Source organism: Eurosta solidaginis, chromosome 2 (assembly GCF_040869045.1).
Source record: "Eurosta solidaginis isolate ZX-2024a chromosome 2, ASM4086904v1, whole genome shotgun sequence".
NCBI classification, from domain to species: Eukaryota; Metazoa; Arthropoda; class Insecta; order Diptera; family Tephritidae; genus Eurosta; species Eurosta solidaginis.
The window spans coordinates 260,723,420-260,739,314 of NC_090320.1; the positions used below are offsets into that span (position 1 = coordinate 260,723,420).

The 15,895-nt window shown below is 37.0% G+C and overlaps 1 protein-coding gene across 1 annotated transcript in view; it reads right to left on the minus strand.

Moving 5' to 3' along the window:
* Positions 1-5,050: 5,050 nt before the first annotated feature.
* chm (chameau) overlaps positions 5,051-15,895 on the minus strand; it is a 67,340-nt gene continuing 56,495 nt past the window's right edge. Inside the window, exons 5-7 of the mRNA XM_067767776.1 lie at positions 13,738-13,895; positions 11,401-11,496; positions 5,051-5,899 (exon numbers count right to left, since the gene is read on the minus strand). Coding sequence (XP_067623877.1) covers positions 5,783-5,899; positions 11,401-11,496; positions 13,738-13,895 — 371 coding nt within the window. The 3' untranslated portion in view covers positions 5,051-5,782. The remainder of the gene's footprint in view (positions 5,900-11,400; positions 11,497-13,737; positions 13,896-15,895) is intronic.

The following is a 15,895-nucleotide window of genomic DNA, read 5'->3' on the forward strand; positions in this document are numbered from 1 at the left end:
TAATCACCTCAAAATAAAATTATAATAAAATTTAAGTTATTAACAGAATAATTTAATTCACAGTAAAAAGCGTGGGGTGCTTGATATTGAATGTTACAATCATTCTATTGGCAACTATCTGAGAGGAAAGATATGAAATGTAGTCAAATGCACCCCACGCTTTTTACTCTGAATTAAATTATTCTGTTAATAACTTAAATTTTATTATAATTTTATTTTGAGGTGATTAACTATAAACGATTGTTTAACGTACTACTACTGTTATATAAACTCTTTTTAATTGAAATTTATTTTCTATATTTTAGTTCGGTTTGCTATAAAAGCGTGTTTTTTTTTTTAGTTTTTTTTAACTATTATTTATTTTTAATTTTTTATATCAAATAATTTTAAAAGTTTTAGTCGAGAGTGATGAAACCTCGAAACGCCACGGTCCATAGATGAATCCAACCCCACGGCACCGAAAAGGGCCAAGACGCAGGGAGGCTGGACACGGTCTTTCGCCGAAATTGCCAAGGGTCGGCAGATCAAACCTATGGCCATTCAAAGCGGTAATAAGGCCAATTAACCTTATGGCCGTTAACTTTATGTCAACACACCATCATATTAATGCATTGTCATCGGTCCTTGATACGTATGCAAAGTTTCAAATTAATCAGACTTCTAGAAACCGGTGAAAATTAAGCTCAAAGATTCCGCTACATACAGTTCAAGCTAATAAAAGCGTGTTAACAAAGGGCTCCAGTATGCTCTTTCGTAGATGTGCCATGCATCCACTTCTATCATTAATAAAGGAATGCGTTTTTCGCATTATGTGCAAGGTTTCAAATCTATGGCCATTTGGGGTGGTCATAAGTTCAATTGACCTTATGTCCGTTATTAACCTTATGTCACCCCACCATCACATTAATGCATTGTCATCGACCCTTGATACGTGTGCAAAGTTTCAATCAAACTTATGGCCATTCAAAGTGGTAATAAGGCCAATTGACCTTATGACCGTTGACCTTATGTCAACACACCATCATATTAATGCATTGTCATCGAGCCTTGATATGTGTGCAAAGTTTCAATCAAACTTATGGCCATTCAAAGTGGTAATAAGGCAAATTGACCTTATGGCCGTTGACCTTATGCCACCACACCATCACATTCATGCATTTTCATCGGTCCTTGATACGTATGCAAAGTTTCAAATTAATCAGACTTCTAGCAACCGGTGAAAATTAAACTCAAAGATTCCGCTACATACAGGCCAAGCTAATAAAAGCGTGTTAAAAAGGGCTCCAGTATGCTCTTTCGTAGATGTGCCATGCATCCACTTCTATCATTAATAAAGGAATGCGTTTTTCGCATTATGTGCAAGGTTTCAAATCTATGGCCATTTGGGGTGGTCATAAGTTCAATTGACCTTATGTCCGTTAACCTTATGTGAACCCACCATCACATTATTGCATTGTCATCGAGCCTTGATACGTGTGCAAAGTTTCAATCAAACTTATGCCCATTCAAAGTGGTAATAAGGCCAATTGACCTTATGGCCGTTGACCTTAGCCACCACACCATCACATTAATGCATTTTCATCGGTCCTTGATACGTATGCAAAGTTTCAAATTAATCAGATTTCTAGAAACCGGTGAAAATTAAGCTCAAAGGTTCCGCTACATACAGGCCAAGCTAATAAAAGCGTGTTTAAAAAAAAAGTTTTTTCAATTAAAAGAAAGTTTTTCTAAGCGGGTTCGGAAAAATTAAAAGGAGCATGACACAAATGGGAAGAGAAACTCGGTCTAAAAACTCTCCGGAGGTTATCGCCTTGGTGCGAATTTGATCAACATTTTTGTTTGTATTTTGAAATATTTTCTCAAACTTGTCTCAAGCTTTAATTTTCAACTTCAGTACAAGTTGAGAAAGAAATGCTGATTCCTAACCGTTCCAATGAATTTAAAAATTAGAGATTTACCAATTTGAAAAAAAAATTTGCTTTTAGTTTTATAACGCAATTTAAAAAATTACCTAATAAACAAAGGAAAGAAAATTCTCAAATGTTCCGAAATGTGAATACTCAAACTGATAATTGCCATTTGAGACTATATGTTTTCCCAGCATTTCCCTAACATAAGTTTTTTGTGAAACATTTGAGTAGGTTAGTTTGATTATTTTTCGGAGAACAACTTCGGCCTTCACACATACATACCCTTTTGCAAGCATACCAGCTGATCGTCTGCAACACGACTAGAAGAGCAGCATTCTTGTTTGTGTGCATTTATTTCATTTCTTACTGAGCATGGTTTTGAGAAAATATAAATCTTTAGGAATATGTGGTGGTTGCCACTCCCATTAGAAAGCGGCGAGTTTGCACCCAATAAATTTGAAACTGTGAAACATAGCTAGGTCAAATGCAAACCGTGCACTGTCGTTTAATCGTAGAATATGCAAGCAGTAGGTATACTATACGTAAAAGATTTCCCATTTCTGAGTGTTAATAACTCGAAGGGGAGAAATGCGGGCACGTGGATCGCTTGCGCGGCTCTGTCACGATTGAAAAAAACAGTATCGGGGAGAGCAGGAATAGTGAGTATGTGACCTAATATGATGTATCGCATAATGCGTGTATACAGGTCTCATCTCCTGTCCTTGGAATCGACTCCCTCGTGGGAGATTTACGGTACGCTGTGGTTTCATCTCGCACGTTGGCTATTCCCTTACATGCGAGGGAGTTCACTTTTGTGGAACTTGGCAATAAAGCATACTTAATGAAGCTATGCAGCCTCTTCTCCGCTGAAGTTGGCAATAAAACGTTCTCTTCGGAGTAATGCGGCCTTCTTCGTTGAAAAATTGGCAATCAAGTTTTCCCTTGATTCGCCCACAATGGTAAAGCAGCCTCTTTACGTATTATAAGCCAAATTATTTCAAAGGTTCTTCCGCGGAAGGTCAAAGAAATGGTTGATATGCATATCCCTAATCTGTGCTGTGTGAATTTTAGAGTGAAAACGGAACGTTATTGTATCTTGTATCTTATCGCTTTGTCAAGGGGCTGACTTGAACAAGACACATTGAGGTATTGAATGGATGCCTATCGTTTATGGCTAACAATTGATAATTGAAAAAATGAGGTTCTTGCTCCCTCTTATTATACTCAGCTGAGCAGAGCTCACAGAGTATATTAAATTTGTTCGCATAACGGTAATCCGTATCGGCATAAACTTATTGAGATATATATAGACTTCCATATATCAAAATGATCTGGGTGAAAAAAGAAATTCATTTAGCCATGTCCGTCCGTCCGTCCGTCTGTCCGTCCGTCTGTAAACACGATAACTTGAGTAAATTTTGAGGTATCTTGATGAAATTTGGTATGTAAGTTCCTTGGCGCTCATCTCAGATCGCTTTTTAAAATGAACGAAATCGGACTACAACCACGCCCACTTTTTCGATATCGAAAATTTCGAAAAACCGAAAAAGTGCGATAATTCATTACCAAAGACGGATGAAGCGATGAAACTTGGTAGGTGTGTTGACCTTATGACGGAAAATAGAAAATTATAAAAATTTTGGACAATGAGCGTGGCGCCGCCCACTTTTAAAAGAAGGTAATTTAAAAGTTTTGCAAGCTGCAATTTGGCAGTCGTTGAAGATATCATGATGAAATTTGGTAGGCACGTTACTTCTATTACTATATGTGTGCTAAATAAAAATTAGCGAAACCGGAAGACGAACATGCCCACTTTTAAAAAAAAAATTTTTTTAAAGTCAAATTTTAACAAAAAATTTAATATCCTTACAGTATAAAAGTAAGTTATGTCAACATTCGACTCCAGTAATGATATGGTGCAACAAAATACAATTTCAAAATGGGCGCCTTTTTCATTTAATTCGTCTAGAATACTCTTAATGCCATAAGTCGAACAAAAATTTACCAATCCTTGTGAAATTTGGTAGGGACATAGATTCTATAACGATAACTGTTTTCTGTGAAAATGGGCGGTTGAAGCCACGCCCAGTTTTTATACACAGTCGACCGTCTGTCCTTCCGCTCGGCCGTTAACACGATAACTTCCGCAAAAAACGGTATATCTTAACTAAACTTAGTTCACGTACTTATCTGAAGTCACTTTATCTTGGTATAATATATGGCCGAAATCCGACTATGACCACGCCCACTTTTCCGATATCGAAAATTACGAAAAATGAAAAAAATGCCATAATTCTATACCAAATATGAAAAAAGGGATGAAACATGGTGATTGGATGGGTTTTTTTACGCAAAATATAACTTTGGAAAAAACTTTGTAAAATGTGTGCGACACCTACCATATTAAGTAAAAGAAGATGAAAGAGTTCTGAAGAGCGAAATCAAAAGCCCTTGGAATCATGGCAGGAATACTGTTGGCGGTATTACATATATAATTAAATTAGCAGTACCCGACAGATGATGTTCTGGGTCACCTTTATCCACATTTTGGTCGATATCTGGAAAATTCCTTCACATATACAACTAAGGGCCACTCCCTTTTAAAACCCTCATTAATACCCTTAATTTGATACCCATATCGTACAAACACATTATAGAGTCACCCCTAGTCCACCTTTATGGCGATATCTCGAAAAGGCGTCCACCTATAGAACTATGGCCCACGCCCTTTTAAAACACTCATTAACCCCTTTCATTTGTACGATAAACACATTCCAGGGTTACCCTAGGTTCATTTTCCTACATGGTGATTTTCCCTTATTTTGTCTCCAAAGCTCTCAGCTGAGTATGTAATGTTCGTTTACACCCGAACTTACTTGTTTTATATCCAGCCGTTCATATGAAAGTCTATATTTTATTTATGCCGTTACAAGCCACCGTTATGCGGACAAAATTTATATACTCCAATAGATTACCCATTACGTACTAAATTCGACTCCATATTGAAATAAAAATGTGGCTCGCTATTAATATTCACCAATCGTTTAAAAATTACCTTTGTAGACCGTAAGGCAACTTTTCAAGTCGAGTAACAAATTTTAAGCGATTTGTGAATGATAACCAGGAGCTAAAAATAGTTTGTGTTTTTTATAAAAACATACATAACTACAATTTATTAAAGGACTTTCAATACATTGATCTTAGACTAAATTTCTATAACTTTATGCTAAAATTTATTTTTATAAAAATGTTCTATCAATTAGTTTTTATATTTAGTATGTACTTAAGTATATATACAGTTGCAGATTAAGGGCGTATTTCGTGAACGAATTACTACACTAAGAGAATATATTTTATGAGATTTTTTTGCGAAGAAATGCTCTTACGAGATTCTTTAGTTTAAGAAGAAAAAAGCCCTTCCTTTGCAGTATTTATTTTACAAAGTCTGTAATTTAAATGTATTACATGTGCATGTAATTGCTACTCCAGTAGCAACGAAAAATATGCGCTGTTACTGTTCCGGCTGTGAACATAAACAGAGCATAGAGCAGAGCCGTAGCATAAAAAGTGATATCATTTCTTATGCTCTGCTACGAACTACGTCATGTTTTAGAGCGGAGCAAATAGCAGAACAAAAGCTTCAAACGAGCATAGCAAAATTCTTTTATATACAAAATCTGTATACAAAACGAATTGTTTCGATAAATATTTTTTGAAAACTTAATTATTCTTAAAAGTGTATGCTAAAATGTTTAAAATATATAATTTAAGTATATACACTGTTAACTATAATTAATTGTTAAATAAAACTTCATTATTCAGTGTACGTAGATAATAGCGATTGTCTCCGTACGAGAGCCTAAAGCCTACTATTATGGAGAATTGTTAGTTTGTGTGGGAACGAATGGACTCCAGCGTAAACAGCTATCGTCAATTTTCGGGAAGTTGCCTCGTTGTTTAACACGTTTCTCATATTCATCGAGCACTTCCTGAAAATATTGTAAGAAATGTTAATTTTATTAATAATATTTTTATTACTTATTTAGTAAGTTTTTAAATTTTGAGTTTAATTTTATAGTTTTGAGGAATCCTGAATGTAAGCGTAAGAAGTGTAAGTGTAAGGATTAACGTAGTCTTTATAAGACGTACGCTATATAGCGGTGTACATTTAGAATGTAAATGCCGGCGTAGTGTGTAGTATTGGTATATATGTACTCTTTGAAGTACTACAGAATGTATAAGTGTAGGAGTGAGCGTGGTTATTCTATGCTCTATGGAGCAATAAAGAATTAGAGCGTAAGTAAAGTCACTACACTGTAGCGTAATGTGGGAGCAAGTTACATTATAGAGTTCATATGAGCGAAATTTCACAGCATTTCAAGGCAAACATATTATCATTTTCATATAATTTAAAGTTTCCGAGCATACACACAATATTTGCGCATGCAAGTGCTCGAACGGATGTATACACAGCTGCTTTGTTGGAAATAAAGAGCCAGAGCAAACATGAGTAAATGCGTGCTTTTTATTAGTGACACAAAATGTGTTTACAAAAATAATGTACGTGGTCAGGTATTCTGGTTTAGTTGAAATTGTTTTTTTTAGGATTTTGTTGGTCGTAAAATCTTTTTACATTATTTGATTGGCTTCATATGAAGTAATAAAGTGCAAACAAAGAAAAAAAATTCAAATAAAATAAAATTAAATTAGATTTGAAAAATCAAATAAAATAACAAAAAATAAGAGAAATTAAGAAAAAAATACTTAAAATAAAATGAAAATTAAACACACAAAATAAAATAAATAAAAAATAAAATTAAATTTAAAAAAAAAACATAAAATAAAGCAAAATAAAAGAACAGAAAAGAAAATAAAATAGTATAAAATTAACAAAAAAAAAAAAAATAAATAACATAAAATAGAATAAAGTAAATCAAAATTAAATTAAATAAACATAAAGAGAGAAAAATTAGATAGAAACAAAATATAAGCCAATAAAATTAAATAAATTGAAATAAAAAAAAACAAATTAAGAAAAAATAAAATGAAATAAAATAAGCCGAAACAAGAAAAAAAAAATGAAAAAATTTAATAAAAAAAAACAAAATGTAATAACTTAAATTTAATTGAATTAAATCAAAATAAAAACAAGTAAGGAAGGCTAAGTTCGGGTGCAACCGAACATTACATACTCAGTTGAGAGCTATGGAGACAAAATAAGGGAAATCACCATGTAGGAAAATGGACCTAGGGTAACCCTGGAATGTGGTTGTATGACATGTGTATCAAATGGAAGGTATTAAAGAGTATTTTAAGAGAGAGTAGGCCATAGTTCTATTGATGGACGCCATTTAGGGATATCGCCATAAAGGTGGACCAGGGCTGAATCTAGAATTTGTTTGTACGATATGGGTATCAAATGAAAGGTGTTACTGAGCATTTTAAGAGGGAGTGGGCCTTAGGTCTATCGGTGGACGCCTTTTCGAGATATCGCCATTAAGGTGGACTAGGGGTGACTCTAGAATGTGTTTGTACGATATGGGTATCAAATGAAAGGTGGTAATGAGTATTTTAAAAGGGAATGGGCTTTAGTTCTATAGGTGAACGCCTTTTCGAGAAATCGCCATAAAGGTGGACCAGGGGTGACTCTAGAATATGTTTGTACGATATGGGTATCGAATGAAAGCTGTTAATGAGTATTTTGAAAAGGAGTGATCCTTAGTTCCATAGGTCGACGCCGTTTCGAGATATCGCCATATCAAACGAAAGGTGTTACTGAGCATTTTAAGAGGGAGTGGGCATGAGGTCTATAGGTGGACGCCTTTTCGAGATATCGTCATTAGGGTGGGCAGGGGTGACTCTAGAATGTGTTTGTACGATATGGGTATCAAACGAAAGGTGTTACTGAGCATTTTAAGAGGGAGTGGGCATTAGGTCTATAGGTGGACGCCTTTTCGAGAAATCGCCATTAGGGTGGGCCAGGGGTGACTCTAGAATGTTTGTACGATATGGGTATCAAACGAAAGGTGTTACTGAGCATTTTAAGAGGGAGTGGGCATTAGGTCTATAGGTGGACGCCTTTTCGAGATATCGCCATTGGGGTGGGCCAGAGGTGACTCTAGAATGTGTTTGTACGATATGGGTATCAAATGAAAGGTGGTAATGAATATTTTAAAAGGGAGTAATCCTTAGTTCAATAGGTCGTCGCCTTTTCGAGATATCGCCATAAAGGTGGACCAAGGGTGACTCTAGAATGTTTGTACGATATGGGTATCAAACGAAAGGTGTTACTGAGCATTTCAAGAGAGAGTGGGCATTAGGTATATAGGTGGACGCCTTTTCGAGATATCGCCATTAAGGTGGGCCAGGGGTGACTCTAGAATGTTTGTACGATATGGGTATGAAACGAAAGGTGTTACTGAGCATTTTAAGAGGGAGTGGACATTAGGTCTATAGGTGGACGCCTTTTCGAGATATCGCCATTAGGGTGGGCCAGGGGTGACTCTAGAATGTTTGTACGATATGGGTATCAAACGAAAGGTGTTACTGAGCATTTTAAGAGGGAGTGGACATTAGGTCTATAGGTGGACGGCTTTTCGAGATACCGCCATTAGGGTGGGCCAGGGGTGACTCTAGAATGTTTGTACGATATGGGTATCAAACGAAAGGTGTTACTGAGCATTTTAATAGGGAGTGGGCATTAGGTCTATAGGTGGACGCCTTTTCGAGATATCGCTATTAGGGTGGGCCAGGGGTGACTCTAGAATGTTTGTACGATATGGGTATCAAACGAAAGGTGTTACTGAGCATTTTAATAGGGAGTGGGCATTAGGTCTATAGGTGGACGCCTTTTCGAGATATCGCCATTAGGGTGGGCCAGGGGTGACTCTAGAATGTGTTTGTACGATATGGATATCAAATTAAAGGTATTAATGAGGGTTTTAAAAGCGAGTGGCCCTTAGATGTATATGTGAAGGCGTTTTCGGGATATCGACCAAAATGTGGACCAGGTGATCCAGAAAATCATCTGTCGGGTACTGCTAATTTATTTATATATGGAATACCACTAACAGTATTCCTGCCAAGATTCCAAGGGCTGTTGATTTCGCCTTGTAGAACTTTTTCATTTTCTTCTACTTAATATGGTAGGCGTCACACCCATTTTACAAAGTTTTTTCCAAAGTTATATTTTGCGTCAATAAACCAATCCAGTTACAATGTTTCATCCCTTTTTTCGTATTTGGTATAGAATTATGGCATTTTTTTATTTTTCGTAATTTTCGATATCGATAAAGTGGGCGTGGTTATGGTCGGATTTCGGCCATTTTTTATATCGTGATAAAGTGAGTTCAGATAAGTACGTGTGCTAAGTTTATTAAAGATATATCGATTTTTGCTCAAGTTATTGTGTTAACGGCCGAGCGGAAGGACAGACGGTGGACTGTGTATAAAAACTGGGCGTGGCTTCAACCGATTTCGCACTTTTTCACAGAAAACAGTTAGCGTCGTAAAATCTACTCCCCTACCAAATTTCAAAAGGATTGGTTAATTTTTGTTCGACTTATGGCGTTAAAAGTATCCTAGACAAATTAAATGAAAAAGGGCGGAGCCACGCCCATTTTGAAATTTTCTTTTATTTTTGTATTTTGTTGCACCATATCATTACTGGAGTTGAATGTTGACAGAATTTACTTATATACTGTAAAGATATTAAATTTTTTGTAAAAATTTTACTTTAAAAAAAAAATTTTTTTAAAAGTGGGCGTGGTCCTTCCCCGATTTTGCTAATTTTTATTAAGCGTACATATAGTAATAGTAGTAACGTTCCTGACAAATTTCATCATGATATCTTCAACGACTGCCAAATTACACCTTGCAAAGGTTTTAAATTACCTTCTTTTAAAAGTGGGCGGTGCCACGCCCATTGTCCAAAATTTTACTAATTTTCTATTCTGCGTCATAAGTTCAACTCATCTACCAAGTTTCGTCGCTTTATCGGTCTTTTGTAATGAATTATCGCACTTTTTCGGTTTTTCGAAATTTTCGATATCGAAAAAGTGGGCGTGGTTATAGTCCGATATCGTTCATTTTAAATAGCGATCTGAGATGAGTGCTCAGGAACCTACATACCAAATTTCATCAAGATACCTCAAAATTTACTCAAGTTATCGTGTTAACGGACGGACGGACGGACGGACGGACGGACGGACGGACGGACATGGCTCAATCAAATTTTTTTTCGATCCTGATTATTTTGATATATGGAAGTCTATATCTATCTCGATTCCTTTATATATGTACAACCAACCGTTATCCAATCAAACTTAATATACTCTGTGAGCTCTGCTCAACTGAGTATAACAATCTAAATTATTAAATTAAATCGATTTTTAATCGATGAGTTATCCGTTTGTTATCGAATAGTTTTGGATTTATCATCGAAAAAATTATCGATATGTTATCGACTTGTTATCGAATTTTTACAAATTTCCAATCGAACTGTTATTGACGGTTTATCAAAAAAGTTACTTACCAAAAAGTTATCGATATATTATAAAATGAGTATAAATTTGTTTTAAGAAACTTATATACTTGCTATCGGAGTGCTACCAATCTGCTATCGGCTTGTGATAGAAAATTTATCGATTTTGTAATCGAAAATGTATCGATTTCTTATCGGCGTGTTACCAACTTTTTATCGGTATGTTATCGATAGTTAACGACGACTCATCGCTTTGTAACACCTACACATAAAAATTTAATGTAAAATCGATGTTTATCGATAGTAAGGTGATTATTAAACCAAGAGGTTCTTACCAATAAAAAGCCGACGAAGCTCTTCTCAGAAAGCTCGAAACTGTTTCTGGTAAAGTTATCTGTGTTGCGGGTTGACTTCAAACCCTGGGGGAGCTCTAGTTAGCTTAAAAAAATTAGTTTCCGGACGCATATCTGTATATCTACATATCAAACTTCAGGAGTACTTGGTACTAACGGTTTTTTATAGCTTATAGTTTTGAGATAACTTTTAAACTTTTACATATTTTTTACTTTATTGCACTGTGCGACACAGAAAATGCACTCAAGTTGTAGGTTTAGGTTAAAGGACGATATACCTTAAAAAAAAAACTTTCTAAAAGGGGTCGTCGCTCGACACAGAAAATGCACTCAAGTTGTAGGTTTAGGTTAAAGGACGATATACCTTAAAAAAAAAACTTTCTAAAAGGGGTCGTCGCTCGACAGTGGTTTGGAAAAAACTCCAAGTGCATTTTCGCATTAATGAGGGTTCTCGGAATAGATGCTATAGTGTCGGTAGGAAGAAGGAAAGGGATAGGGATATGTAGAAGCAGAAGCAGAGGTAATGGTAAAGATGGAGTAAAAGAAAAAGGAAGAGCGTAAAGGAGAAAGCAAAAATAAATGAAAAGCAGCGCGAGCGAAAGGGAGGTAGAAATATAGTTACAAATAAATAGGCATAGAGAAAAATATTACTTACTTGTTTTTTAAGCACAATATGTTTGCCTTTCCAATATTTCATCATACCCAATGCTTGCAGAGTACTAACGATATCATATGAATATATAGCAGTTTCCTGAGAATAAAAACAAGAAAATCTATTAACGAAGGTTTTGGGGAGTGTTATCGATGTCGATGGTCCTTTTCCGGACACAGATCCGGTACGTTCAGGTAACAGAGGACCATAAACCGACCATCTAATAACACGATAACTGGTGAAAAAATAGTGAACACTTCATCAAAATTAGTACACGAGCTTATCTGAAGTCATAACAATATTACGAGGGGATTAATATTTATGCCATCTAGATGGGAGAGCGCAAAGGGCGGTTGGTTATAGGCAGGGATGCAAATGCACACATTAATGCGGGGGGAGGAGGAGATACATATGATAGAGGCGAGTCTCTATTTTGTTAAATATTGCAAACCAATTTGCAGATGGCCGACAGGGGTAAATCCCTACATATGCTGATCCAACATCCAGCAATGCTCTTGATATTACATTGAGCTCTGAACATATATATGATTGGACGGTCATTGATAGACCCTCAATTGGACAGTTATTGATACTCCATCCTTCTCCGACCATGTGCCTATCTGCCTCAGCATCCCTTTAAATAGGTACAGAAGGGTGGAACCTTTAGTATGTCAAAAATCTAGACTTAATTCCAGAAAGATGCAAAAACAAATCTGGGACAACCCAAAAGATAGCCAATGTGGAGGAACTGGAAGAATCCAATGACTTCCTATATTGTTGTAGCAGTGACTTCCTATCAAAGTCGCTTCTGACTGCGAATAAGCAGAGGCAGACGTACGAGTAGCTTGCCCTCTCGGCGGGAAATTAAAGCAGCCAAGCATGGAGCTGAGACTTCTTAAAAGATAGGTAAGAGAAATGTTTAAGCTGGCAAAGGTAGCGAAAAGTGAAACGTACAAGGACGAGTATAGGGATCTGTTAAGGATCTACAAGCGTGAAATTTCCAAGAGTAAGAGAGTGTCATGGAAAAATTTCTTTGCGGATATCGAGTGCTCCAGCGAAAACGGCGCGGCTGAGAAAAGTCCTAGCAAAGAGAACATAGTTCACCTCATAGTTCACTAACAAAAAAAGAGAACGGGGAATGGTCACGTATTTGTGAAGAGTTCCTTGAGGCGCTTTTCGACACACATTTCCCTTCGGGAGATGATTCAGAAGAGCAAGCAGAAATCACTTACACTTCGATTAAGGAGCGAGTAGTGCTGCGCTTGGTGACCGATGCCAAGATCAAATTTGCGATGAAGACTTTCGCTAAGTTTAAATCGCAGGGCCCAGGCGGTATATTCTCTCCCATTCTACAGCGATCGTGAATGGCTTAAACTAATATTGATGCGTGCATAAGAATGAATCATGTATCATACTTTTGGCGAACTGCTCGTGTAGTTTTCCGGGGAACATCGGTCATATGTATCTCAAAGACTACAGCCCCATCAAATTACCATAATTACTGCTTTAAACTTTTGAGAGGCTGATAGATAAAGCTACAACATGGATGAAAAACTGTTCTACACAACACAACATGCGTACACCAGAGGCAAGTCGGTAGATCCAGCACTACACAAGTAGGGTGGTTATAAACATGGATAAAGCCCTGAAAGATAATATTGTGACGAATATTAGTATCACTAAGTGATACTCATATCACTAAGCGGTTATTAAATAAACACTCTTGGTACGTAAACAAATCAATCATCATTTACACACATATGCATGTACATACAAGGCAACGAAGAGATTCTCGCAAACACATGTAATCATCAGCCGAAGTAGTACTCACATATACACACGCATTTGGCTATGCGAGAGGCTATAAGCTCAAATACACATGCTATGGCTGGTAACCAAGTAGTAGATTCTAGAAGGAGAAACGTCTAGACATTTGGAGAAATATGCGGACAAGGCAACAGAGAGTATAAAAGCAGCACAAGCTGAGTAGTCAGAAATCATTTTGATTTAAACGCGCTATCAGTTGCGAAGTGAATTATAATTGTACTACTCCCAAAGTAATCTAATAAAAACCATTTTGCATTACTGAATATTGGAGTTATTTATTCAACAATTTAAGAACGTTTGCAGAAGGTGTAAAATAAGCCGAGTTTCCTCAAAATCGTTACAATATGTATGGAAAGACACAGCTGGGTATATAATGTTCAGTATCATCCGTACTTGTGCCTGTATTTTTAAGCTATCAAAAGCTTAGTGATATAATTGACTTCAAAACTCAATTAACTGTGTCTTAGCAATCCTTACAATATTACTTTAGCTCTCTCTCTCACACAATTTTACCTGTGATACTTCCTTGATGCTCAACGTACTTCCGGTTCGATTGCAGAGGTAGTCCAATAGTACATCTTTCCAATAAGAGCGATATGAAATCAAGCCCAAGTCCGAAAGTGGTTTTTCCGGCGAGCCAATCTTGCCCTCCACTCTAGTCAGCAGGTAACCTAAACGAGCAAAAAAAAAACCAAAACTAGAGATTAAGAGTTAATAAAAAAAGCTGGTGTACAAAATATTTTTTTATATTTATCACAAAATTTTCTATAAATATAACTAGTGAGAGTGCAGGGTCATCGTGTGAACGCCTTCAAGTTCTTTGGCATCACGTGTCTACACTCAGACCTAACACTACATACATACTTATGTACAAACTCTGTATGGAGCACGCGTTTTTTGCCTGTCTGCAAATAAACTCCACAACAATCCTACAGTTATGGCCAACTTTGTCATTTCCCTGTTATAAATGCCATCTACATGCGTCTAGACAGACCAAAAACTTAAGGATGAGTACTTCAAATGTCAATATACAAACAAATACATATACCTATAAGTGCATGTGTATTTACGGCGCTTTAACGGGCAAAACCCTGGACGAGTGCGTCCCCAACAACCGTTTCAGGAATAAGTAAGTCCAATTCAATTTCGTCATTCAAGTTTTACCAACGTTTTTGCTGCAGCAACGCCGACAAGCGTACATTCAACCCACGCACCTTATAAGCTTACTTACATACACGCACACACATACATACATACATACTACATTTGTTAAATGTATGACTTTGTATTGTCGGCATTTAGCTGTTGGCGTCTGAAGTTCTCCGATACCCCAAACTCACCTTAACAAAAAACTTACTGTGGCAGTCTCATACGACGACTAGAGAACAGGGTTGAATATTATCTGTGCGTTATTGCAAGCAAAGTACAACAAACATTCGCACTCCATGTGGGTGTGCATGTGTGTGTGGTGGCGCTGCTATTACGCTGTTATGCTAAGTTCTCTGCCACACCCTGTCCTGCATTTCGTACACAAACGCTGCAGCAGAGTAACTAACAATCTTCCACATACCCCAACAAAGAGTCAATTTAGCTCACCCGCTTGAGACACCCCAAGCGCGAGCGTATAGGTAAAGCTGGGAATCCAAGTCTGCTTTGATTTTTCTTTTCAACACAAACAGACATTTTTTTACATAAATACATATTTACCGATTTATATATGCGACAGAGCATGGGAAATGACGAGACGACTTTATCGATCCATTTGCAGGCGTAGTCAGTCGTGAGTGTTACGTACCGAACCGATTACTCGATTTGGACAAAAGTTTTAGTAGAGTTTTTTGTTGAGTTTTTTAGCTGTAAGCAGTGGTATTTGAACATACTCAGCTACTGTCATGTAGTTCGACGTGCTGAATCCGTTAAGATCGATGGTTATCGTCATCATCATTAATTGGCGCTTAACCGCCTAATCGATTTTGGCCGTTACGTAACAAGTCACACCAACTCTCCCTGTTTCGCGATAACTGACGCCAATTGTATGCATCAAGAGAGGTCAAGTCTTCTTCCACCTGCCTCTCTCAACTCAGTGGTGGTCTCCTTCTTCCTATGCTTCCAAACTACGTAGTCGACTGCAATACTTTCTTGGCCGGAGCGTCGTCGTTTATGCGCATAACATAACCTACACAGTGAAGCCTTTGGGTTTCTATTCGCTGGACTATCTCATCATTATACTTTCTGTGGTAGTCGCCGTTGTTATTGACAGGACCAATAAACTTCCACAAAACTTTTCTCACGAACACTCCAAGAGCCATCCCATCTTCTCTCGACACCGGTCATGATTCCGAGCCATACATCAGGACAGGTAGGATGCGCGACTTGTTAAGCAAGATTTTTGTTTGTCATACTTTTCAATTGTTTACTCAGTCCAAAGTAGCTTGTTGGTAAGAGTTATTTCTAAGCTGAAATTGTTTTTGCAGATAATGCTGTTAATGCCAAGTTAAGGTATAGGGGCTTAAAATACATCCGCGATAAGTCATACGCCAGAAATAACAAGGCTCCTCCTTTGGTTCAACAGTCGGAAGACTCAACACCTATCATTTTAGGTTAGAAAAAGGAAAAATTTCGTAATTTGAGATAAGCAGCTGGAAAATTAGTCTACAAAGGGGCGGAGCCT